The sequence below is a fragment of the Bombus vancouverensis genome, chromosome 18, assembly GCF_051014615.1.
Source record: "Bombus vancouverensis nearcticus chromosome 18, iyBomVanc1_principal, whole genome shotgun sequence".
NCBI classification, from domain to species: Eukaryota; Metazoa; Arthropoda; class Insecta; order Hymenoptera; family Apidae; genus Bombus; species Bombus vancouverensis.
In genome coordinates, this window is record NC_134928.1 from 5,276,957 (window position 1) to 5,304,466 (window position 27,510).

The 27,510-nt window shown below is 39.3% G+C and overlaps 1 protein-coding gene across 4 annotated transcripts; it reads left to right on the plus strand.

Moving 5' to 3' along the window:
• Positions 1-2,677: 2,677 nt before the first annotated feature.
• On the plus strand, positions 2,678-27,442 carry LOC143304008 (uncharacterized). Of its 4 annotated transcripts, XM_076626286.1 has the most exons (8): positions 2,678-4,963; positions 11,052-11,190; positions 11,564-11,609; positions 11,685-11,773; positions 11,879-12,100; positions 12,202-25,229; positions 25,304-25,375; positions 25,453-27,442. In XM_076626286.1, the coding sequence occupies exons 1-5, from the start codon at positions 4,928-4,930 to the stop codon at positions 11,941-11,943; spliced, it is 375 nt and encodes a 124-aa protein (XP_076482401.1). In that variant the 5' UTR covers positions 2,678-4,927; the 3' UTR covers positions 11,944-12,100; positions 12,202-25,229; positions 25,304-25,375; positions 25,453-27,442. The 4 variants fall into 4 exon arrangements, with proteins under 4 accessions (XP_076482401.1, XP_076482399.1, XP_076482400.1 ...); XM_076626284.1 differs by lacking the exons at positions 2,678-4,963; positions 11,052-11,190; positions 11,564-11,609; positions 11,685-11,773; positions 11,879-12,100 and having other exon boundaries at positions 22,282-24,556; positions 24,770-25,229; XM_076626285.1 differs by lacking the exons at positions 2,678-4,963; positions 11,052-11,190; positions 11,564-11,609; positions 11,685-11,773; positions 11,879-12,100 and having other exon boundaries at positions 22,282-24,556; positions 25,021-25,229.
• The last annotated feature ends 68 nt before the right edge of the window (positions 27,443-27,510 follow it).

The following is a 27,510-nucleotide window of genomic DNA, read 5'->3' on the forward strand; positions in this document are numbered from 1 at the left end:
TTGATTTTCTGGGATTATGTCATTTTTTGTGCAGAAGGAGGTTAGGGGGTTGTTTATGATTATTTTAAATACTTTGCTTATGTTGGGGAGGAGACTTATGGGTCGTAGGTTTGAGGGCGATGAGCCATCTTTATCTTTTTTTGTAATAGCTATCAATTTGGCTTTTTTCCATTTTCTGGGGAAATATGTGTTGTTTAGTGCATTGTTGAAGAATACTGTGTAGTACCATCTTATTTTGTTCGGCAGGCGCTTGAGTAAAATGTTTGGGATGCCGTCGAAGCCGGAGGATTTTTTGTTGTTTTGTTTGGAGAAGATTGTGTTTAATTGAATGTAATTTGTGAAGTAGTTTATTTCTGGATCTGGTTGTTTGGGGTTGTCTGCGGTGTTTTCGTTTGAGAATGTGCGGACTGTTCTGTTTAGCGTTTTGACTTGTTCCATTTCATTTTTGAGTTTGTTTGTTTCGGCGATGATAATTCTGTTAAGTTGTTCTCGGCCCATAGGTTCGTTTTGTGTGTATATTTTGGAAAAGAGGGTGCCGATAATGTCTAGCTTTTCTGTTGTTTTAGTTATGATGGAGTTACCCTCGGTGTCTTTGATGGCGTTGTGTATCGCTATACCTGCTTCTTGGATGAGGGAGGCTTTTTCTGGGGGCAATTTGAGAGGTGGGATGGGGTTTTGTCCTTTTGGTCTGAAGATTTGATTTATTTGTGGGAACATTTTTTTTAGATGTTTATGGTGATTTAATTTAATTTGATTTGATTTAATTTGAATTTAATAGGAAGGGAAAATTTAAATGATATGATTGTATTTAAGATATTGATTTAAGATTTCCGGTTAAGTTCTATTTCTAAAGTTTAAAAAATTCTTTTTTATCGAAACTTTCGATTTACACGGTAGTTGCTGCCACCAGAAATAGTCTAAGGACTATTTCGATTAGAGAAATTTCTTTAGATGGTTTATTAATGAATTAATTGCTCCCAGCTTCGTGACATCGTCACTTCCAGTGCCTGACCGCACTGAACTCCATCCCATAGCCGCACCTGGGCTCATATAATTCTACGATCCTCTGGGATCGGGGTACTCACATCGCCATTGTCACTGTTCTCGTCATCACAACAGACATCCAACTCCGCAGGAATGCAACTATCCGGCATTTTCCTTAACCTGTCATGACTGTACTTGTATGACCTTTTCCCATCCAGTGTTTTCAAGGTATATCGGTCTCCTTCCAGGACCTCCGATATCACAAACGGGCCCCTGAATTTTGGATCCAATTTTGTCTGGTTCCTTTCTTCATTTTGGCGTAGTACCAAATCACCGGGATTAAACCTAACTACTTTAGCTTTGGTTTTATCGAATCTCTCTTTGTCATACCTAGCACTAGTTTCCATCTCTTTTATTGCCTGTTGTCTTACACTGGAGATATCTATTTCTTTTTCCTCGATGTTATCAGGTAGTAATAAGTCATACGGTCTTGCTGCTCTACCAATCAATAACTCTAAAGGACTCGATTTGGTTACGCGGTTGATGGTGCAATTCAAAGCCAATTGCATCTCCCCGATCGCGTCTTGCCATGAGCGCCCGGTCGTTTCCACCGTTGTGAACATATTTTTTAACGTGCTCATAACACGTTCTACTTGCCCATTGGCCCTACTTGCACCGGTCGCCATCAAATGAACTTTGATTTGTTTGCTTGCACAGAATTCTTGAAATTCCCGGCCCGTGAAACATCTACCCTGATCTGCTATTATCCGACAGGGACTACCGAACAAAAACACGGCGGACTTAAGTGCCTTGATAACGCTAAGCGAATCCAATTTGCGTGTGTGATGTAAGTGCACGAATTTCGTAAAGGCATCGATCAAGACGACGACATACTCTTTCGAGTCATTCTTGCCACTCAGCTTGCCCGTTATGTCCATGTGCACCGTATGCCACGGTATGCCGGTCTTAGGTATAGGATGCAGTTCAGCCTGTATTTTACCTGAACTAGCCTTCGAAACTCTACAAGCATGGCAGTTCTCGACAAATTTGCGAACATACTTCGCCATTCCCTCGAACCAATAATACTCATAGAGCTTCTCGAGCGTTTTATCCCATCCTAAGTGCATAATTGACTGATGCACATGGTTGATGACGGACCATCTAAAACCTCTCGGAACAATGGGTAAGCAAAGGGTTCTGCCCTTTCGTTGTATTTTACGGTAAAGTGTACCGGATCGCAGTTCGTAAGTATTCGCGATATCTTCCGCGAGCTCTTCGTTCTGTAATTTATTAACGATTTCGGAGATTTGCGGATCGCGACGTTGTTCCGCTAATAGCCAATCTTCGGAGATCTCGGCCAGATTAATCTCTTTCTCTGCGACCTTGTTTATCATACGGCGATTCAAGTCTACGGGGTTTCGCGAAAAGAAATCCACGTGGGCCATTCGTTTACCCTCTCGATACATGATGTCAAAATCGAATGTTTGCAAATAAGCCCACCACCTATAAACCCGGTCGTTTAAGTTTACTTTGTTGCTGGAGGCTTTCAAAGAATTACAGTCGGTAACTACTAAGAATTTCCGTCCATGTAAGTAGTGTCGGAAATGCTTGACGGCGCTTACTACTGCTAGTGTCTCCAGTTCGTACGAATGATACCTAGATTCCGCGGGACTGGTCCTTTTACTATAATATTCGATGACTCTGTTTTCCTTTTCGACTCTATGCATTAAAATAGCTCCATACCCCTCCGAACTAGCGTCGGTATGTAGCTCTATGCGACGATTGGGATCAAATATCACTAACACCGGCGCGTCGGTCAGAACGGAAATCATCCGTTGTCCCATCTTTTCGTGCCTGTCCGTCCAAGTTATGCGCTTGTTACTAGAAGTGAGTGCGTACAAGGGTTTCATCACTTGTGAAAATTTAGGAATAAATTTTCGGAAGTAAGAGGCCAAACGTATAAACTGCCTAAGCTGTGTGACGGTCGACGGTGCAGGTAAAGAATTCAAAGCTTGTATTTTTCCCGGGTTTGGACGAACTTCTCCGTTACGAATTACATATCCCAAATAAAGTACCGACGTCTTCAGAAAAGAACATTTAGCGAAATTGAAAGAAAATCCGGCGTTTACGAGAGTGTTTAGTACAGTGTGCAACCTTTCTAGAGCTTGATCTATTGAGTCGGCGATTATTAGAACGTCGTCCAAATAAACAACGACATACGAATAAGCGAGGTCGCCTAAGGCCTTGAAAATGGCTCTCTGGAAAACGGCTGGTGCATTTTTCAACCCAAACGGCATCGTCATGTATTCGTATTGACCGTCGGGGGTAACGAACGCAGTATATTCCGTCGAGTTAGGATGAATGAGAATCTGGTGAAATCCGCTAGCCATGTCCAGGCTAATGAAGTATCTCGCACTCTGCAATCTCGCGATTTGGTCAGCAATAAGGGGTAAGGGATACCGATCCGCGACCGTATTTTTATTCAGCGCTCGAAAGTCTACACACAATCTGTCTGAGCCGTCCTTCTTCTTCACGAGTATCATAGGGCTCGCGAACGGCGAATTACTAGGTTTTACAATTTGTGCTTTAATTAATTCGTCTATTCTCTCGCGTACTATTCTTCGCTCTTCCTCGCTAAGCCTGTAAGGGCTTCTCTGCACGGTGACGTTGGGATCAATTAGCCGTATTTCCAACTGGCCCGTACTGACGCGAGTACGGGGGAAACCCGTAATGAATGATTCTTTAAATTTTTCGAGAACAGAGATTAATCGATCTTTATAGTTACCGATCGCATCAGTGTCAACCTCGTTAATGTTGACCGCATCTTCCGCGACTTTACCACAAGCGTTAACGACCTTTGTTTTACAAATAACGAGGCTATTTTGCGTGATATTTACGTCGAATCCCTGGCTCAAAATCTCGCGACCAATCATGACGTCGTATTTTAGGTAATCGTCAGCAAGGACATGAAAAACTATCTCCAATGTAAGACCGTTAATACAAACAGTGGACAAAATCTGAAGTGTACTCTTAATACAAGTATTCCCGATCCCCCGCATCACTACCACATCGGTTATTCTTTTACCCGAAAATTTCGAGGCTAGGGACTCTTTGATTAACGAACACTCGGCCCCAGAATCAAAGTAAAATGGATACGACTCACCCAGATGGCTTAATCTACCAGCCGGAGCTTCCACTACACAGGAGTCGATCCGGCGTTCGTCAATGGAATCGTAGTTTCTTTTCCGCGATGATGGGCAATTAGGCGCGGTATGTCCCTCCTCGTGGCATTTGAAGCAGGTCACCTTCGACGATGCGGCTGGTCGTTTTTCCTTCGGGTTTCGTATATCCTGCTCCTTCCCCGTTTGTGTTTGCAGGCGACACTCCGTTCTCCTATGTCCGTGAGCACCACAGCGGTAGCACTTAATCCGAGGAACTGATAGCCTACTTCGTTTAGCTTCAGGTTCCGTTAGTGAATTTCTTGGCGAAAGTGTCGGCTGATCGTTGTAAGGGAGAATCCTCATTTCATCATGAAATTCATCCTCCGTCCTGATATTATTCGCGAGCGTTAGTCGCCGAAAGCGTCGATCTTGTGAACTCAGTATATAAAGGGCGAGGGCATTGATCACTTTGGGCATCGTTAGATCTTGCAACTTCATCTGCAGCATGGAGCGGAGGCGACTACCGTACGCTCCCGGGGATTCAGTCTCCGACGGTCGTTCTCTGGATATCCTTATTAACGCCGAAGCGGCTGTCTCTCTGCCACCAAAACGCGAAAGAAATTGTTCCTTAAACGTTGGCCAGGTAAGCTTTCCACCGCGCACCATTTGTGAAAGCCAATGCGCAGCAGAACCCCTTAGGGCGCGATTTAGAGCGGAAAGTAACGCACTATCTTGCATCGGGTGGTCTTTCAAAATCAGATCAGCATGAGAGCACCACGCGGATGGATCGGCGCCCGCGCCTTCGGGGTCAAAACGTGGTAACGTTGCATCTTTAGATTCCGTACTCGGTCTTTGCTCCCCCGGTTTGTGCGCTAGCGTCTGAATTAACTCGCGCATAAGGACCATTTGCTCTTGTAGCACTTTAAACGGTTCTAATCCCACTTCTGATGTCGGATCACGATTCGAATTTTGGGCGCGCGACGACTCTTCAGGTGACTAGCCATCGTTTCACAAAGCCGAGATTTTATTTACACGTATATACAGGTTTATCACTAAGCTTAACAAATAATAGGTACAACTAGTAATAAGTCTAACAAACACTAAGCCTAATGAATAATACGATCTACGAATAATTAAATTAAATAATACTATTAGCAATGTTTGAGTTCAAACGAATCCACGGTCACCGGGATAACTCCTTACTAAGCGAAACTAACTTAGACGCAAATGCGATCGTCGAAAATGCTCGATGTATCACTCTCCAAGGCAATCGCAAGAATGCCAGCCTCGTGGAGATTTTTCTCCCTGTACGATTGCATTTTGTTTTCTATACCCGTTTGGAAGCATCGAGAAGGTTCCAAACGCCGTTGCTAGGCACACTCGTTGGAAGCATCGAGAGAGTTCCAAACGCCGTTGCTAGGCAGTTTCTGCCTGGAGTTTTGGTTACTAAATACAATGTATGTCCCATTGCATCGGCACCTCCGAGGCAACATCACACGTGGCTAGGCCCGCTCTCGAGGCCGCATGCCGCCACAACCACATTTCTCGGAAAACACATACAACCACTCCAGACCTCCGTTAGATAAAACATCCATCCCGTGACCGTGGCTACGTTCAGCGACCGATTGTCACCTGTAACCCAATCTCGCTTATTACAAATCTTAAGCAAGTACAACTATAATAAAATCTAGGCTAAGGTACTAGAGGATGTTCCCAAAATTTCCAAGGAAAGGCTTCGGCTTTCCTTTCATCTCCGACATGTATATATACAGACATGCATGTTTCGTAATGTAGTTCTTATTTTATAATTCTTTACCGGAATGTAGGCTAGTTTCAAGTATGTATCTGTTTAATAGAATGCGCACACATATATGTCGGAGATGAAAGAACACCGGAGTCTGTAATTGAACAATTGTAGTTATTCAATCCGATTGTAATTGTTCGAGAGTTGTGATAATGAGCTTGGGCTCGAGGCGACAGTCAGTCGCCGAACGTAGCCGCGGTCGCGGGATTTGCCTAGCAAAGGTATGGAGTAATTCTATAGCTCTCCTTAAAGGAAATATTCGTGGCGACACGCGACAGTAAACATTCCAACGGTTTCTGTCCCGTGGCTCGCCACACGCAGACCCTATTCTTCGAGTAAGATTATTGCCAGATGTCGATGCGTCTCCGCAGTACATGTTCGGCTAGCTCGAGGGCCCGTTATAAATCTTAAGGTTTAGTTAACTAAAGTCCTTCAAACAGACAAACAGTCTTTGTCCCAACTACGGGAAGATAGGGGAGACATATTTTTCAACGAGCGGCGTCTCCCACTAGCAACTTTCCCTCGAGGGCGGCTAGCATCTTTTTCTAACCACCGATATGGAGATTGACCAATTAGCAGCAACGTCAATTTCCCTTACTTTCTGAACGAAGGCTTTTCTCGACGAATCCGATGATCTCGTATCCTTAGACACACCCCATTATAGTTTTCCTCTGTGGCATCATCGGGACGGGAAAGGCATTCTCGCTCGCGATCTCATTGATGAAAGGAGTAACCCTTTACGACCAGTGAATATTACGCGTCCGACTTCGATTTTGTGAGTACGTTCATCTATCATCCCGTCGACCGCGGATTCGTTATTGAACCTAGGATCATTGTCATTAGTTTCTCGAGTGCCTAACTACCACGGTTACTTGTCCGGCTCTATAATAATTGTATTTGCACTAGTCAATGTCTTCTCTATTGCACAACGACAACGTGTAACCCAAACGAAGATTCGTTTCACGCCCCTAACCCTAATTCTAATGTTCTCTCCGACATATATATATGTTTCTGACAATGTAACTTTTATTTCTTTAATAATACAATATTGTATGTTTTATGTATTCGTTTGATTATTAAGTCTTAACTTCGTATATACTTATATTTCATAAATTGTGTTACGTCGCGTAACACTCTACCTAGCCGAGGCCACACACCGCGGGCAATGTGGCAACCAGATGTCTTCGGATACTCGCAGCGTATCCTCCATAGTTTCAAGGACCTTCCATAAATCTCATAGATTTCCTAGGAAAGGTCCTTCAAACAAAATAAACATCTGGTTCGGAAGAATTTCCAAAGACTATTGTCCACCACGGCTTAAATAAGGAAAGTTGGTTTTTCGCACGTACGCTGCAAGTGTCCTCCCACTAACCACTTTCTCTCGAGGGCGGTTAAGACCCTTCGTTTAACCAATTAGAAACGAAGCCTATTCCCTCACTCTCCTAAATAACATCGGCACCAACAAATCCGATGGTCCCGTGCGCTAGACACACCCATCCTTAGCTTTCCTCCGACACATCGTCGTCTCCCAGTACAGTACTGATTTTACATCCTTCGAACGGTCAACATCCTTCCACCGGGTATACACACCCGCAGATCAGTCACTCGCTCATCTCGTACATACGCATCAGCGTAACTGTCTTCGTTATAAGTTGTTGGAATAAACGGTGAAATATAACTTACTACTGTGTCATATTCATTTAACCACCTCTGTTATCTTAATCGAAACAGGGGAACGACTACTTCGCGGCGTCGATTCACCGAATCGTAGCGAGAATTTACGCCTCTCGCTGACGCGTTTTCCTCGCGACCGCGTCTCTCCGCGAACGGTCGTAACAAATCGATAATATTGTATTTGTTGCATAGTATTATAAGCATTAACTCTAGTATTTACTAGTTCATTACATGTCTAGCATATATGTTTATATTTATATGTAACTCTCCAAGTTGATTGATTAAAATATATTTATATATACATGTATATCTGGTGTTTCAATTATTTCCCCTTTTGTAGTTATTCTTATTTCCCGGTTTATTTGTTTGGTTCGTAACTCGTTCAATCCGTTAGCTGGTTTCATTTATTATTTTTTTTTCTACTGATTGGATTTATTAGTTGCCCTCGCCTTGTTAATCCTTCCTTTAGTTTCGTAGCGCCGTGTGTTCGTTTGTGCATTCAAATCTTTATTCGCGCGTTTTGCATGGGATAGTTTTCTTGTTCTCGTTACGGCGCGTGCGGAGCGCGGGACGTGACATCCCCGCCCTTGGAGTTCAAATTTCCAAAGGAAATTTGACTGATGGTATCTCTGAGTTCGCTCAAGGCGGACGTAGATGTCGTTGGTAGTTGAGTGACTACCGGTGTTATCGATATCCCTTGAGGTTGTGCTGTTTGATCATCGATATTTCGTTTTCTTTTGAGGTATAGTAGCAGGTGGGTAACTGAGCCGCATATTGCTCCTAATAGGGCGATTCCACATCCGTAAGTTTCACGTAATTGGTATCCATGTATGGCTATATCTATTATCGTCTTGATTAGTTTAAATATTACAAGTATTCCAAATATTGCTGCACTGACGGTTCCAAATTCCATGAAACCAATCCATAAGCTTGATATGGTATTTTTTGCTATTGTCGTTAATGTGTTTTCGTCCATCATTCCCAGAATGTTTACTGTTCCAGGGACGATTGTTTTTCCTGTTGCTCCTCTGGCCAATGTGTTCAAAACTGCAGATTTTTCTGCCGGGAACATGACGTGGTCCCGAAGTGCATCAAGGTCCTTTTGGGTGTATATTCCGCTCGTGGCCAACGACGATGGTGCTGAATATTGCCACGTTTGACGTACATCCGGGCGGAGTTCCTGTGGTGCAATTGTTTCCATGGGTTTTGGTACGAATTTGTGCCAGAGTCTGTCGATATTGTATAGTGTAGGTAATACCGCGCTACATTCTCTGTGGTTTCCGTGTTGCGTTAGAATGTGTGTTTTTGGCGTTAAAAATGCGGTGCGATTCCCTTGCCAAACGGGTAGCTCCGAGTAACATTCTGTTGTATGTCGTACCTTTACTTGTACCGGAATGCATTTGACTATGTGGACTGCTTCTCCTGCGATCAGGGCCATGTGTCCTGGGGTTTTCGTTATGGTATATGCAAATTCATCGGGCAGTAAGATTGCTAAGCTTAAAGCATTCTCTATTAGTTTCTTCTGCGTGGTACATCTTTGTGTCAATATATCATGGTACAATGTTGTCATTTGTCGTTTAATATGTTTCTCTACGTAAATGAATTTTGAGTTGACGTATGCGAATATGTCCAAGTTTTCGACTGCTGTCTTTCTTTTGGAGATGAACGTATTTCCTCTTGTTGTTTCTAACAGGAACAATTTGGGATGTTCGGTGGATAGTAGGGTATATCCACACAGTGGCTGTTCTCCGGTTTTAGTCAGTGCAAATGTTACTTCCTGCGTTGTTAGTGCGTAAACTGGTTGTGCTGATTCTCTGTTGGTTTTTATTTCTTGGATCTTTGTAGCAATTCCTTCATATAGCACATCGTACTGATCAAATTTGCATGGTGAGGGTGGTTGTGGTTGCCAATAAGTGTATCCGTCTTCAGCGTCTAGACAGTTTCCTTCGCTAAAGGTACATACCGTTCCTGATTTCAGTAGAATTTTGTTCGCCTCGATCCGTACTGGCACGACTGCTGATTTTAAACTTATCCTCACTGTTGCTTGTACGACGACCTTTTCCCAGCTCCCGTATGGGTCTACATACTGTGTTCCCTGGCAGCTGCCGTCGTCTGTTAGCTTGCCGGCTAGGACAAGCGACCTTGTTTCTGTTGCATTATCCTTTAGGCCAACTATAAGGTTTTGTGGTCCGAGTGAAAACGTGCCGTCTTGGTGCATCCTTGCGCATTGTTGGGCGGTTGTTTCATGGAGGTATTCGGCGAATCCGTTATGCACTGCCGACGTGTGAGAGTGCATGCCACAGTAATATACAATTCGAGTTATTTGCACCTTGCATTGCCTTATGTTGGTAAATTCAAATTCTGAGAGTTGAAGTAATTGTATATAAATATCTTGGGTTTCAGTCAATGTAGGCTGTATGCTGCAGTCCCCGATGGAGTTTAGAGAGATAGTGGTAACATTGAGGTGGTTGCCATTGCAGTCATATCCTACCAGGCCGTGTGTTATTTTGATGAGGGTGAGTACGATGACTAGGCAGTTCATCTTCCTATCAACAATTTATTAAATCGTTTCTTACTCTCGGGTTTATTAGAAATAAGAGTAACTTTTTATTATTATTATTAATATATAAAAAAAAGTTTATATGTTTTTTTTGTGTTTTTTTTTATTATTATTTTTTTTTTTATTACAATTATAGCTTGTCTTTGAAATATATATATATATATGAAATATATTTGAAATATATATATATATATATATATATTTTCCTTAACTCTCTCCCCTTTTTTTTGTTGTTGTTTTTTTTTTTTTTTTAATTAGTACCTAACATAACTATTATGATGCTGTATTACATTCTATTGGCTATTATTTGTATTTGAGCGCGACGAATTTTTCAACATGGCCGCTCGCGTGTATCTTTGGTATGGCGTTGGTTTAATGTCAACAGTAGCGTGTCGTTGAAATAGTTAATTAATTGTTAATCACTATAATTTTACTTAGTAATGTTTTTGTAATATTGTTTTGTGTTTCATGATATTGTGTGTGTCAATACCGTGTGCTACCTTAATGTGATAGCATGGACTGTATTGTTATCGAATTTCGATAGTCATTGTTTTGATTATACGTAACTTGCATTTATATAAGTCTTGTTTAATTTAGTTAATGTTTTTTGTGTATTGTGTTACCAGATATTTTGTGTAGCGTAACTTCATTCTTTTGCACCGAGTTCAGTCATGTTGTTAATATTTAGTTAGTCTATCTTGATTAATTTCTAACCTATTCCTGTGTTTATTAACCTTTCTTATTTTCCCTATTAATTTATTATTGCATGTACTTGCTATTTGCTATTATTTTGTGTATGATATGAATTGGTTTCTTTATTAGTGATTAAAATCTACTTGTTAGATTAACACTGTCTGTAATTCTTCAGATTCTACTCTTTCGTTGCTGCATCACTTACCTGGATCGTTCCCGCAACATCATCCGATTCTTTGATATGCCTTGGATACTTACTACGGCTGCCTTCTACTACGGCTGCCTTCAATCGTCTTATATCTGTGGTCATAAAGGTGGTGTTTAATTTATTTAATTTAATATATACATATAATGCATTGTATGTGCGACCACTATTGTGCATTACAAATTAACATCACAATACTACGTAGATTAATACATAACCAAATATCCCTTTACTCCGGTTACATTTATTACTAACTCTCAATTAATCTATCTTGATTATTTTCTAACCGCTTTCTATACTTTATCAACTATTTTATTTCTTCTTGTTAGTCTGCGAAATTCATGCATGTACGCTTCCTTGTATGGTGATTAATTGTTCATGAGGTAAGTTGCACTTTCACCGTTTTAGTTATTCGTTGAACTAGCTCGTTTCACATTCAAACAGTAATTGGAGCACTTGTAATAAACTTCTTTTCTTTTCAGATTTCCGCCATCTGTGTTGTTCGATGAACAGTGCAATGCTTCCACAGTATTGTTATAACATTTAGTACTGTTGTATTTTGCATTAAGGCAATTGAAGTTAATTGGTTCATTTATTTTTCAGCTGGCTGTTGTACATGGTGTTTCGCAAACAGAGATCCATAACCTATTTTGCACGTGAACCTTCTCGTATGATGATTACTTGTTCACAAGGTAACTTTCACTTTCACTCTTTTAATTTTATTGAATCAACACGTTGTATATTCAAACAATAATTGGAGTACGCATGATAATTTTCCTTTTTTTTTTCTTTTTTAGGTTTTCGCTATCTGTATTATTCGACAAACAGTGTCACACTTCCTTTTGATTTATCCACAATATAGTTATAACACTTAGTAACCTCGTATTTTGCACTGAGACAATTGAGACTAATTTATTCATTTATTTTAGGTAGCTGTCATACATTATGTTCCACGAACAACGATCCATAACCTATACTTGCACTTACACTTTCTTGTATGTTGATCACTTGTTCACAAGGTAACTTTCACTTTCACTAGTTAATTGTTCATTGAGTTAACACGTTTTATATTTAAGCAATAATTGAAACACATATAATAATTTTCCCTTTTTCCTTTTAGGTGTTCGATATCTGTATTATTCGACGAACAGCACTACAACATACACTGCTGCACTACGTTGCCCACTGAAATCACTTTATTCATTGTTTATTTCGATTATGCGCTAGTTTTAGCTTGTTTAAGTGCACTGTTCGCGGAATCCCTTTTACTTCAATCTTGACGTTTTGGTTCTGCAGGATTTCTAGCACTTTATATGGTCCAGTATATTGATCGGAGAATTTTCCTTTACTGGGTTCTTTTAGTAAATATATCGAATCTCCTACTTTAAAATCCTGGGGGTTGATTCGTCGGTCGTAATATTCTTTTGATCTTAGTTTGGATTTTATTAAATTTTCTCTTGCCATTCGTTGTACGGTGTTAATTTTATCGAACAGGTCTTCGAGATATTCTGCGTATGTTGGTTCCATGTTCTCTTCGATTATTACTTCACCAGTAGGTTCTCTGGCTAAATGTCCAAAAACTAATTCGTGCGGGGAGAATTTCGTTCCTTCGTGTACAGAGGTATTATAAGAAAACATAGCTAATTCTACCCATTCGTCCCAATTTCTGGAATTTTCAATGTATAATTTGAGATATTCAATCAGTACGTGGTGAGATCTTTCGATTGAACCGTTACTTTGTGGATGATATGCCGTCGTGGTGTATTGTTTGATGCGGAATCTCTTTGCTACTTTCTTCATTTGTGAGGATGTAAAGTTCGTTCCTTGATCAGTGAGAATAGCTCTCGGTGATCCGAAACGACAAATAAATCGCTTTACAAAAGCGTCCGCTATCTCGGCTGACGAGATTCCTCCTAGTGGAATCCCAATTGAGTATTTTGTTAATAAATCTTGGATGGTTAATATATATTCATTTCCCTTTTGAGTTTTTGGTAATGGTCCTACAATATCCATACTAATTTTATCGAATGCTTTACCTGGTGTGTCTGTAAGTACCATTGGTTGTTTTGCTTTTATTCTTGTGAGTTTCTTTAATTAACATTCCTTACATGTTCTTACGTAATCTTGAATTTCCTTTTTCATATTTTCCCAATAGTAGTGTTGTCGTATTCTTTGATAAGTTTTGGTAATTCCTTTGTGCCCTGCTACGCTTGATTCATGTTTTTCTCGTATTATGTTGTTCCGCGCTTCCACAGGTGGAGTAATTACTTCTCCAGTGCAAATGGTGATGGATAAGGTTTTTTCCATAAATATTTCCTTTAATTTTCTGATTGTATATCGCCAGGGTATTTCCTCCAAGTTTCCTTTGCTAATGCTAAACGAAGTTAACTGTTTTTCATTTACTACGTCTAATAGAGATCTTAGCGAGTTTAATAAATTGTCTGGTGTTATTGGAATATTTCTATTTTCCTTTATCGGTAGGGATACAATGTATTTTCCGGAATCGTAATTCAATCTTGCTTTTTCTAACATTAAATCTTCATAACGAGGCAATTTTCCCGTTTCCTTCATTTCTAAGGCTCCTTTATCTATCGGTTTGCCGTGTATATCTATAAATACTACTTTATGGTCACTTACTCTTGCAATTGAGTCTCGGGTTTCCGAAATTTTTAGTTCCGCAATTATCGTAGGTCTCGTGTCCTTTTCTTGTTGTTGAATTAGTTCTGGAACTACAGTGGAGGTTTCTTTTTCGCTTGTCGTGTCCGTGTCTTCCTTTTCTCGATTGGTTATTTCTCTGTCTGTACTTACATTGATTTCTGTTAGTGCTTGGTCTAAATATTTTATGGGGGTTTCTTCTATTGTAAAATGTTTTCGGGTAAAACCCTTTCCTTGGTTTTTGGAATCACTGGGTTGAGGCAAGACGCGTGGTTTGGCTTCGAATACGGGAGAGTCTTCCGTTGACGTGTCTATTTCGAATCTTTTTGGGACAGGATAGCGAATCGGTGAGACTTCCTCTCTCTTTCTGATTGGTAAACAAACTTCTGGAGGGTTCCTAGATAATGCGTCTGCGTTTGTGTTCGCTCTGCCTGCTTTGTATACAATATCAAATTCAAAATCCGATAATTTGAATTTCCATTTCCAAATTCTAGAAGTAGGATCCTTGATAGAATGCATCCACACTAAAGGTTTATGATCGGTTACGATAGTAAACTTTCTTCCGTAAAGATACGGTCGGAAGTGCATTGCGCTGTAAACAATTGCCAGACACTCCTTTTCTATGGTAGTGTCACGTCGATTCGGGGTAATTTCACGTTCCGCACGCAAGGTGAGAAATTCGTACTTAAATTTTGATTGTTATTAGAAAATTTATTGAACACTGACAGAGTAACGATACAGAATGGTCAAACAGCACAGAAAAGAATGTTCTTACAACGACTCGAGAGGTACTTTTTTATATCAAGGACCCGGCTCCTGTGGAGGGGCTATCGCTGGATGCCGGTCACATAGGGTTTCTATTACTGCTTAGCCATCATTTTGCTGACCAAGGTATGTGAGGCATAACCATCCTTTCGTTGCGTTCTCACGACCACCGTGACATTCCCCCCTCCTTAGCTTCGCTTTGCTCCGCTAAAGCGTAAGGCTCTGGTGGGGCTTCTAAGATGAATGATCCCCTCATCTTCGTCTTCGGTGATATTTTGGAAGGTGACCGTCCTTGGTACTGTTGATGTTTGATCGATCCTGTTTACGCGAGCGGTAGGGCAGAGTATTTTGATACGTACATTTTTAGGAAATGATCGGCGTAGACATTCGAAAAGTTTACATTTGTACATTACATATATTGTTCCTAGTCCTAGGGCTATGATTCCTAATATTTGTAGTGTGGATATGCCATATTCCTTCAATGAATTTATGCGTCGCTCAAATTCCAGGGTACTGATTTGTGTTTGTAATGTGTCGAGGTTGGCTTTATATTGGTTAAAATTGTGAGTTACTTTTGGAGCTGTTTCTAATATTTTCTCTAATATTGGAACATCTGTTTCTTCGAAGCTGTATATGCTATTCTTAAATTTGGTTTCGTAAGAGATATTTTTATGTGATCCTCCTATTTTCATAATATTATGATCGTATGTGATTATGCACCCGGTTTTACTGCTAATTAAGCTTGGTTGTCTAATTTCTAGGATTTTATGTGTCTTACATAACACGTCGATTTGTACATTTTTCGCAGGAATAATAATATAATGGTTTTCCGTCTGCAAAGGTACGAACGTCAATTCTTCCAGCTTGAAGACAGCAGTCGGGCAAGTTTTGACCGTCTGTCGATTAGTAATTAATTCTGATCTGCATTCAGGTGAATTGATTCTATTGTGACTCGGTTGAGTTCTTTTACAAATGTGGATGATTGCCGTTCGTTTACAATATTTGTTTAAGTAGTGACTATCGACAAAGGTGTATTGTTCTGAGTCGGTTAGTATCAAATCAGTTTCTATTACAGGCGCAATGAATACAGAGTTTTGTTTGGAAGGTATCGGGTAAATTTTAGTTATTTTCCATTCATTGTTTTCCAAAAGCGGCACAGTTATTGTATATATAAGTTTGTTATCTCTTATCCATACCTTTAGTTTGCTTAGATCTAGAATTAGTTGAAAGTTTTGAACTGAAGGTTCGATATGGTTAGTCATAAAGTTTTGTCTCGTTATTTGGTCAAGTGTTTTTAAGAATTGTTGTGGGTTTATGATTCCTTGTTTCCCTAACATAACAGTGTTAAAAATTTCGTCGATGTTTATATGGAGTTCTGATATGGTAGATTCGGTTTGAATTAATAGGGAGACTAATATTTCGTTTTTTTCATTGTGGTTTTCAATCTTGTGTATATCGTTGGCTAAGTTTTCAAGTTGATTTGTTTTGGTATTGTCTAGCACGCGTTTGATGAGTGCGTTTTGGTTACTAAGAATTGTTTTTATTTTATTGTTGGAATCAAATAATGTATCGATGTTCTTGTTAATGAGTTCTAAATCGTTTTCGTCGAGAGTTCCGAATAAAGTTTTGGATACTGAGCCTATGACATTGAGCAATCCGCGTTTGCTTTTATAACGCAATAATAATTTGAGTTGCCGAGTCAGGTTTTGAAGATTTCTGTACTTAAATTTTAGGCTGCTTATTTCTGGTATGTAAGCGCAAGGTGGTTTACATTGACGGTCTATTAAATCTATTACGCGTTGTAATCTATTAACTTGGTCAATTGGATCGTTAAGGCCTACTATAAGGGTGATATCTATTTGTTCGTTGTACAGATAGCAATTGTCAATGTGTTCCAGGAATATGTTGGCGTAATTCAATGGTTTTACTTCTAGATCGCTTCTAATGTACTCGAGTGTTATGATGATCCATATTATGGTCTTCTTCCTGAAAGGTAGGGTTTTAGCCTGTTACCGTGGATTCTTTGCGTGTGACCGTTGGAATATTCGATAAGATAGGTGGGTGGATTGGATGAGAGGATTTCTGCAGGTCCTAGCCATTCGTGGTCTAGCTTGTTAGTTTTGTGATCGTTATGTACCCATACTTTATCTTTTACTCGGAATATCGTCTGTGTTTTAATAATTTTTCGCATTTGATCCCTCTGGTATCGCTTTTTGTTAGATTCGGTAACTCGTCTTGCTTTAGCTATATAGGCGTTGTGTCGATTTTTCCAGAGGTTAAACAATTGTTCTCTGGTTAGGCTAGGAGTGGTTGATATTGAGGATGGCATGTTAGCTTGTCGTCCAAATGTTAGTTCGAATGGGGTATGTCCGGTCGTCTCGTGTACTGAAGTATTATATCCCATGCATATTAATTTTAAGTTTTCATCCCAGTCGTTCTGTCGGTCGGTCGTACAAGTTCGAATAAGGTCCTTTACTACGGCATGCGTTCGTTCAAGGGATCCGTTAGATTGTGGATGGAAAGAAGTGGTTTTTATGTGTCGGATTTTGAAAGCCCTTTCAAATGTGTCGATCAATTTACATACGAAATTTCGTCCCATGTCCGTCAGAATACTTTTTGGTGCGGAAAATATGTACACATAGTGATCCAAAAGTTCGTTAATGATTGAGTTGGCTGTTTGGTCTTTTAAGGGTATGAGGATGAGATATTTGGTTAATTGATCTTGGATAGACAGGATAAACTGATTGCCCCGTTTGGTTTTGGTGAGAGGTCCGAATATGTCCATTGCGATTTTGTCATTAGGATTAAGGGGTGTGTCAGTTATCATAGGTTGTTCCTTGGCCCTGATACGATTTAGCTTTTCTCGTTGGCAGGTTTCGCAGTTTTGTATGAATTCTGTAACGTCTTGTTCTAGGTTTGTCCAGTGATGGTGCTCTTGTATTCGTTTCACGGTGCGGTGTATACCTAAGTGTCCTACTAATTCGTTATGATTTTCGCGTAGTATCGTTTGTTTTTGTTCGTTATCGTAGTCTACTGGCGGATCTTGTCCAAATATTAATTTAATTTGAGGGAATCTAGTTGTTAGAAACCTTAGCATGAGTTGAATATTTACCTTTTCTAACGTGCTGAAGCTATTGTCGTTTATTCCTATTTGTAAGCGTCCGGTTCGGTGTTTAATAAAGTGTTTGGTTAATTGACGCAACCAATGCTGTTCGTTAAAGTCTCCCAGTTCGGTCTTTGTAATTTGTTTAAAGTGTGGTCTGTTAGGTTTTTGGGTTATCGGAGCTGGGGTGATATTGATTTTCCAGTCTATATACTCGTCATAATAGTCCGGGTTTTCTACATTGGGTTGGATTTCTTCATTAGTGATAGGATACAATCGGGATAGAGCATCTGCAGCTGTATTTTCTTTTCCTTTTTTGTATTCGATTTCATAATCGTACTCCTCGAGTCTCAAACGCCATCGCATGAGTCTCGATGAGGGGTCTTTAACATTCTTTAACCATTTCAAGGCTTGATGATCGCTTTGAATTTTAAATTTTCTACCAAGTAGGTATTGTCTTAGTCTTTTGATTGACCATACTATTGCTAATAACTCTTTCTCGGTTGTGGAATAATTCTTTTCAGGAGGGTTCAAAGTTCGGGATATATAACAGCATGGATGTCCGTCTTGGGAGAGTATTGCTCCTAACCCTTCGTTACTTGCGTCTGTTGTTAATGTGAATGTTTTGTCAAAGTCTGGATATTGTAGTACAGGGGCTTCGCAGAGTTTTTGTTTTAGTGTGTCAAATGCAAGTTGTTGTCTATCGGTCCAGTAGAATGGAGTGTCCTTTTTTGTGAGATCTGTCAATGGTTTTGCGATTTTAGAAAAATTACGTATAAATTTTCTATAGTATCCAACGAGTCCTAAGAATGACTTTATGTGGGTCGCGGTCTTTGGTGTTTTAAAGTCTTTCACGGCTTGAATCTTTTTGGGATTACGTTTTACTCCTTCCTTTGTTACTACGTGTCCTAAGTATTCTAATTCCGGTTTCAAAAATTCGCATTTGTCCGGTTGTATTTTTAATCCTAAATTTTGTAGTCTGTCTAGTATAATGGCTAGATTTCGGTTATGTTCTTGGATGGTGCTCCCGAATATTATAATGTCATCCAGGTATACGAAACAGTTATTTCCTATTAACCCCCGTAGCGCGGTATCCATCATACGTTGAAACGTCGCCGGTGCGTTTTTAAGGCCGAAGGGCATGCGATTATAGTGGAAGTGACCTTGTGGGGTTGAGAATGCAGTATATTTTTTGGAATTTTGCTCCATAGGTATCTGGTGAAATCCTGACGAGAGGTCTAGGGCCGAGAAAAATTTAGCTTTGCCTAAGTGCTCGAGTATTTCGTCCGAATTTGGTAAAGGATACGCGTCTTGGTCTGTTTGCTCGTTTAATTTTCTAAAATCTATAACGATTCTCCATTTTTGTTTGCCTGATGCATCTAATTTTTTTGGAAGTACCCAAATTGGTGCGTTATATGGACTGTCCGATGGTTCTATGATTTGTTTGTCTAACATGTCGTTGATTTGAGTCTCGATTTCCTTTTTATGACATTCGGGCGGTCTATAAGATTTGATGTTTATAGGTTTGTCTGTCTTGAGTGTGATTGTATGTTCTGTCAAGTTGGTACATGGTAATGAGTCTGTTTCCATATTAAAAACGTCTAAGTAATTGATGAGGATTTTCTCAAGGGGTTCTCGAAGTTCTGGATCAATATGTTTGGTACGTATTATTTGTGCGAATTTATTAATTTGGCTTAGTTTATCGGGTTTCTCTATTTCGTTTGTAATGTGACAGATTTGCTTACCAGTGTCGATGAAACATACTGTTGTGGGCTTTCCTTCGATGTATTGGGCTGAGATTAGAGTTTCGCCTGGTCTTATCTTGCTATCGGTTTCCTGGAATGGTAATATAATTTCGTCTAAGGTTAGTTTATTGTTAGTGACGCTGTATTGATACTTTGTAAGGAATGGGAGTCCGATTATTCCATCTTCGATTAGGGGAAAGTTGTTAGGGACTACGTAGAATTGATGATTTTTCTTGAGCATGGTTAAATTGCAAATTTTGTTAGTGGTATGTTTGTCACTTCCCATTAGGAAGGTTTTTGGGTTAGAAGTTTGGACGTTTAGTGAGGCTTTTTCTTTTATAAGGTTGATTCCTGCTCCGGTATCGATGAGGAATCTGGCTCTTCCTCCGTCTCTTCGTTGCAGTACGATTGATAGTAATCTTCCGGTGGTGGTGCAGTTAACTCGAGGTAAGCTTCCTCTGGGTTCTCCGTTGTTTGGTTTACTCGAGGTGGAATCTTTCCTTGGCTGGCGAATGGAAAATTTCGAGAGTAGCATTTTTCGGCTGTGTGTCCAATTCGTAAACACTTTGGACACTTCGGTTTCATGCGGTCGTCTAATGGTCGGCTAGGTAGCTGAGCAAAAGTTTGTGGCTGTGAATCGGTAGTAGTTCGCTTGGATACTAATGTAGTGTTGTGAGATTGATTCTTTGGGCGGTTGGCGACACGATTTGCTTCTCGTAACCATTGTTCTCTATCAGCTGCTAGTTGTTGGGCAAGGTTCAGGTTCTTTGGATCGCTAGCTACCACCATCTGTCCTATCTCGTATCGTAAGTTGAGCAAATATGTTTTAAGTGCTTCGCGTTCTTCAATATCTATAGCTACGCGTCGTTCTGTTGGTGTGCGGTTTTCGTTTTGGACTGCATAATTTAATTCGTTTAGCTGTTGTCGGAATCTGGAGTTAAAAGATTGTACACTTTCTGTTGCCCCTTGTTTTAAATTCTTTAATTTGTCCCTACAGTTGCTAATAGTTGTTGGTGTTAATACGTGTTGTCTTAAGCATGAATATAAGTCTTCGAACGAGTTGATTTTTAGATATCGTATGTTTCGTTTCGCGTTGTCGGTAATCTTTTCGATCAGTATGAGATCTAATAATAGCTCTCTGTCACTTGCCTTGCACCTAGCTCTTGCTTTGCGGACCGATAAGATGAAATCTTCAACGCCTACGTCATCTTGACCACGTAGTGTCTCGACAGTTCGTATGGCCTTATCTGCCTCGAGCCCTCGATCTTCGTTGTAGTTGTTTATTGGTTTAATCGCGGCGCGGCTAGATGCGGCTCGTGGTCTTTGTGACGTGTTCGGTCCGTCAGTTTCGTCATCCGTTACGTTATCAGCAGCGGTTTCTAAATGGGCGTTTATTTGCGACTGGTCAGTCTCGGTGTCGTATTTTATTTCCATGGTTTTTGCAAGATCGCGTATTTCTTTAGAGCGATTTCTATCGCTAGTTTCCGCAAATTCTTTTATGTTTTTAATGTTTTGATCGGTGCTGTTTCTAAAGCTTCTAAACTCGTGAGTTAGGCTTTCAAATTGTTCAATCAGCGATTGAAGCGATTAGTTCGTTTTGTTTAGCGGTACTCTTGTCAGTTTCTATTACTGCTTAGCCATCATTTTGCTGACCAAGGTATGTGAGGCATAACCATCCTTTCGTTGCGTTCTCACGACCACCGTGACAGTAGAGTAGTTTTGTTCGGCGGAATTTAATAGTCTTGAGGCATACGCAATCGGCAAATCCTTTCCGATTGGCCCTTGACTCAGTACACCGCTTGTTGCATATCCTGATGCGTCTGTGGTAAGGTTAAAAGGTTTAGAAAAGTCTGGATATTGTAGAATGGGTTTCGTCATTAACGCTGTTTTTAAATTATTGAATGCATCTTCTTGATTTTCCGTCCATTTGAAGGGAGTATCTTTCTTTAATAGTTGTGTCAATGGTTTCGCGACCTTGGAGAAATCGGGTATAAATCTTCTGTAATATCCTGCTAGTCCCAGAACTTGTTTGATATTTTTCGCCTTCTTTGGTCGTGGAAATTTTGATACGGCTTCGACCTTTTTTGGATCGGGTTTCACGCCATCCTCACTAATTATATGTCCCAAATAATTCACCTCATGCCGTAAAAATTCACACTTATCGGGTTGTAATCGTAATTTGGCTGTCCTCGGTCTTTCCATTAATTTATTAAATTTAATTTCGTGTTCCTGGAGAGATCTGGAATAAATCACTATGTCATCCAGATAGACGAATAGTTCTATTCCTTGCAGACCCGATAATACCGAGTTCATTAAACGTTGAAATGTTGCTGGGGCATTTTTTAATCCAAAGGGCATTCTTTTGAATTGAAAATGTCCGTATGGTGTCGAAAATGCCGTTTTGTGGGCGTCCTCTTGCGACATACGGATCTGGTGAAAGCCTGATGCTAAGTCAAACGTGGAAAAATATTTTGCACTTCCTAATTGATCCAATATTTCTGTGATGTTGGGTAATGGGAAGGCATCGCCAATCGTTTTATCGTTCAATTTTCTATAATCGATAACTAATCTCCAGCGTTTATTTCCTTGCGAATCGGGTTTTTTGGGCACAATCCATAACGGGGAGTTATATGGAGATATTGATGGTTCCACTACGTCCGTATCTAGCAATTCTTGAATCTGTCGATTTATCTCTTCTCGATGTATTGGCGGATATCGATACTGTTTGGTATTAATTGGTATATTATCTGTGGTAATTATTCTATGTTCCAGAACTTCAGTTGCCTCCAATGTATCTCTTGGAATATGAAATCTATCTTGATTGTTACGAATCAATTTTTTTTACATTTTCCTTTTCTTCTTCGTTCAAGTGTTCGAGTCGTAGTAACTCATTTATTTTTTCGTATCTACTTTCCTTCGATTTTAAAACTGTATTACACGCTGTCCTAGAAAGCGGGGAGGGATTTTCAAATTGCTTAATTACCATCGTCGGTGTTGTAAATTCGTAATCTCTTGAAGTAGTATTTATTACTCTTATATAGCCTTTTCCTTTATGATTCCTCACAACTGCATTTCCGAAATAGATTCCCTTGCTCGGCTCGATTCTTGGAATAAATCCCTCTTTTATCTCTGGATTAGCGATATTAATTGAACACGTTATTGAACTTCGCTTCGGTATAATTATTTTCTCCTTAGTGTCGAAGGGAATATAAATATTTCCCCATTTGATATGTTTTTCTTCATAATCTAAACGAGCTTTACAACCTGCAAAAAATTCGGATCCTAAGATTCCGTCTTGATCGATTAGTAATGAATCATCGACTACGTGAAAAATAACCGGATGGCCCGCGACCTGTATTACCGTCTGCCCTAGAGAGACCAGGCTCGTTGCCGTAATTCCTCGCACTTCAATTGATTCTTTCTCGTCGATGATGGCTGAATCGGGTAAAGCAGGTTTCTTGATAATATTGATTTCCGATCCAGAGTCTAACAATAAACTCGTCTTGGTTTTTAGATTTGGGGAAACTATTCGTGCAGTTGGGGTCGTTGGAGAATCGTTAAATTTTACTGAAATAATTCGGAGAGGTCGCCTTCCGAATCTGAATTCATCTCTTGATGATTTTCCTTCGCCGGTTGCTTGTGCTTCGCTCTTTCCCTTTTGTCTTGAGATTCTGGATTCTCTGTCTGTGGCCTTGTTTGGTTGTGGGATGACTCCCCCACAGTATTTAGTGGCTGTTCGTTCGATCTTATAGTCGGCATTGCGTTCGCTCCGTCTCTCGTTATGGGTGGCTTAAAAAATGGAATACCGATGGTCGATATCCGTCAAACACTGGCACCGATTCGATCGCGTCTTTTAGCTTAATTGGCTGGGTATGTCCACCTGTCTGGATCGTTTCCTGTTGCGCTGTCGGCGGCGATTTGGGTGTTTGAGGTTCCTGTTTCGTTTTAAGTTCGAATAATCCGCTTTGTAATTCGGCGAGTTTTGCACTCATATCGCGAAAGTTCGCATCCCATGCTTTAAGCTTTTCCGACAATGTCAAAACCATTTCTTCGTCAAACGATTCCACTACAGTCGCCATTGTTTTTTAAATATATATTTTATTAACAAGTGTGACAACTTTAATCTACTATGGAGCGTGTCAAATCGTTTAAACCAACTTTAATCCTCCGTGAAGCGGATCCCACCGCTGCCACCAAAAATTTACTACTCTAAATGTTACGTATTAATTTGTTTGTTTAAATCGATCAAATCTTAAGTTTAAATTTTACTGAAAAAATTTTTTTTTTTATAGTTTGAGTTTGTATGTAATCTGAAGGGAAATAAGTTGAAATGATATTATTGTGTATTTAATTCCGATTTAGGTAATTAATTAATACGATAGTTGCTGCCACCAGAAATAGTCTAAAGACTATTTCAAAATATTTTATTTTTATTATTTTCTTTTGTGTTTAAAGGGTAGCGTTAACTGACGCTTAATGCAACTGGTAAACGAATTTCACTTTTCGGCTAACTTGCTATGCGCAGGGATACTAGCGCGGGAGAGGATTAAAGCTGGGTACAATGAATATTTTTCCTCGTTGAACGGATTTTTATTTTGACGTAGAATTGCTTAGGTTATTATATATATATATTTTATTAGCTGGATATTTATATTTTAGCGTTGCTGGATTAGATAGGAATATGAGATTGTTCGTTGTTTTATATAAATTTATTTTTACGTTCGACTTCTTCTTCTCTTTTAATTCCGCCGTAGTAGTTTGTCGTTAGGACCGAAACTCAATTCATTTACCACGATGAAGTCTGTCGCCACGATCTTCTTGCCTTTTGAGTTTAATTAACGAGGATGATTCTAACGATCCTCTCTGCGTGGAACTCGTGTGATTTCGCAAGCCTTGCCCAAAGACGGGTAATATTTTACCAACAATGGGAGGAGGAATGCGAAGATCAGAGGATGTTTCAGTAGCTGAAAACACCGTTCGCACAAGCCGACACAACGGACAACACCTTTGTTTAAAATTTAAGCAATGTTTCTATCTTTAAAACCGTTCGCGAAAATGAATGAAATCGATCATAGGAGGTTTTTAATTCAATTCTCGAGGACAACGAGATTACCAGAGAAGAAGAAAGTTTTTAAAATTAATTCTCTTACCTTGAGGAAAAGGTGCTATCGGGTGCCATTACTCCAGGTGTTTCGGTGATCGACGAGGTTTGTTGGGTTTATTATTTAATCTCGAATATAGGGTTTTTACCAGCCTTTACTTTATTAAGCTATTTCGATACAAATTGAGTAACTCGCTAACTGAATTAATACCATAATGAGGACTTAAAATTTTCTTTTATTTAATCGCGACTCCTTTTTCTTTACCGAAAAACTAAAGACCCCGAAACGCAAAAATACTTATACAAATTCTAAACGCAGTAATGGACGCAAAGAATGATGAGCCGTAATAACAAACGATCGCAAGATTTATGAACAAACTAATGAACGCTGCGCTATGTTGCTATGCTTATTTATAATGCCATCCCCCACGGGGTGGTGGTCCGCTGGGGGTACGCTTCCGTGGGAATCGGGATGTTGCAGTTTTGGGCTTCTCGGAATCGTACGTGACAAAATGTAAGTTCCATATTTCAACTTAGTTTTCTATCAGTCCTGTGTTTCTGCTGAGCTAGCGTCTAGGAGATTTGAAGCATTCCACGCTGATCTAATCCTTTCCGCGAGAAACTTCCACGTGCTGTACCGCGGGAATTACCGGTGTTTTCTTCGGCGCATGGAAGGGCTGGTGGCTGCAGCATCATTATTATTTCAAAGTTTGCTCGGGCAACACGCGCAACTCCGCTGCTCTCCCATAACAAAGGCCTTCTCCTTCGAATTGTTTTGCGTAAGTTTGGATGTTTGCATATTATGATTGTTTTGTAATTTTGATTGTTTTTCCTTTTTTTGCTATTTCCCTAGGCTTCGGTGATCGACGTTCGAACCATGTTTGCTGAGTCGTTTCCATCAGAGGTTCCTTTCCAGACTTCCTTGGTACGTATTTAGTCTTGTTTTAGTTCGCTTGATTCGTCCTGTCTCGTTTTATTTAAAATATACCGTGTTGTTCTCAGCCCAAGCGAAAGAGGGATTCCGAAGAACCCATGGGCGACTCGGGAGGACCCATCAAACGCACGCGACCCTGTGATAGACCACGAGTATCGGAGTGGTTGGAGGAACTGTTTAACATTGGTGCCGAGGCTGTGTCGAAATTGGGCTTTGACGATTTGGTTACTTTCGACGAGAATTTCTTTGATGCGGAGACCGTCATATTGGAGAGGGAACCCCCTCTGGTTGAAATCGTTGATACTGATCGTTGCGTGAAAGTTCGTTTTGCGAATGAAATTCCCGAAGAGGTTTTGGAGGCGCATCTTCGTCACCATGCTTCTGGGAGAAAGGGAATTTCCCCTGTTGTGCGCTATTGGTGTATGCGTGAGTTCAGCGAACTTTATCCCGGAGCTCCTTGTTTCGATTTTGATTTAGTGTAGCTGCTTCAATTTCGTTGGTTCGCTGTTTGATGTTCCTTATTGTTATTAATTTTTGATATATTTTGTTTTGTGTTCAATATATATATATATTTTAAATCTGATAGTGTTAGGTTATTTACGTTTGTTATTATTTATTATATATATTATTTTTTTATTTTTATATTGCCCCCCTTTTATATATATATATATTTTTTATACATTTGTAGTTGCGCACAAAATTTATTAAAGAAAAGTGTTAACAATGTGTTTTCATGATTTGTTTCTCGCGCCTGACTTCCATTAATCCCTAATATTCCTGTCGCCATGACGCGTATAAATCCAACATGGCTGCTCATAAATGTCATCAGTAAAGTTTTAGTGGCGGGTCTTTAGTTTTGTTTGATATCGAAGTAAATTTTCGTCTGTCGCTCGTTTTTCCTTATTCTACCGCAATCAGATCATTTATTTATTAACATTATTTTAAAGTGACAGTAGTATATCTCGTGTGAATATACGTATATATATATATGTTTATGTTGTGTGTTACTTCAGTATAGCTAATGTTTTGTAATTCTTTGATCGCGTTATTTATTGTTTCGAGTAGTTTATTTTATAGAGCATTCGATAATACAAAACATATGCACTCACACGTACATATATATATATGTATATACGTATTTATATGCCTATTTCTCTTGCCCGTATAGTGTTCATACGAAATGAAATGTTAATTATTTGTTTTATATTAATTTCTTTTAATAAGATAGAACACGCACACGTATATATGTATATATTTCTGGCAAAGTGATTTTCATTCAGATTCTTTAGTGATATAGTGTTGTGTATTTGAGGTTATGTGTCAATCATTTGATTTCATATATACATATATATCTTGTATTGTGACAACATAGTATTGAAGGTTTTGTTTCTAGATTATTGTGCGTTTAATGTGTGTTTACATAATTGTGTTTGATGATAGAATTTCTGTATGCAATTCCTCGAATCGTTGCGGTGTTAATTATTTTGAGCGTTTGGGCTATCGACAGGTTGTCGCTTAGTCCCAAGTGTTGCGTTGTGTGTTCTATTTCTTTTGTAGATTATTAATAGTAGTTTTAGTTTAGAAAAATAGATTATTTATATGTTTATATAGAGACATGTATGTTTCATAATCAAATTCTTATTTTATAATGTTTTACCGGCATGTAGGCTAGTTTTAAATATGTATCTTAGATTGTAGAATGCACATAGATTAGTAGTAGTTTAGAATATAGATTTTTATATGTTTGTATAGAGACATGCATGTTTCGTAGCGTAGTTCTTATTTTATAACTCTTTACCGGAACGTAGGCTAGTTTTAAGTATGTATCTTAGATTGTTGATTTGAATCAATAATGTAGAAAGAGCATACATTAATATAATTTATATATGTATATATACAGACATGCATGTTTCGTAACATAGTTCTTATTTTATAATTCTTTACCGGAATGTAGGCTAGTTTCAAGTATGTATCTGTTTAATAGAATGCGCACACATATATATATGTTTCTGACAATGTAACTTTTATTTCTTTAATAATACAATATTGTATGTTTTATGTATTCGTTTGATTATTAAGTCTTAACTTCGTATATACTTATATTTCATAAATTGATAATATTGTAT

Coding starts and splice junctions, on each gene's coding strand:
- LOC143304008 (XM_076626283.1), top strand. CDS start 25,119: ATGGAAGGGCTGGTGGCTGCAGCATCATTATTATTTCAAAGTTTGCTC. Junction 25,230..25,303: donor TCTCCTTCGAATTGTTTTGC/GTAAGTTTGGAT, acceptor CTATTTCCCTAG/GCTTCGGTGATCGACGTTCG. Junction 25,376..25,452: donor TTCCTTTCCAGACTTCCTTG/GTACGTATTTAG, acceptor TGTTGTTCTCAG/CCCAAGCGAAAGAGGGATTC.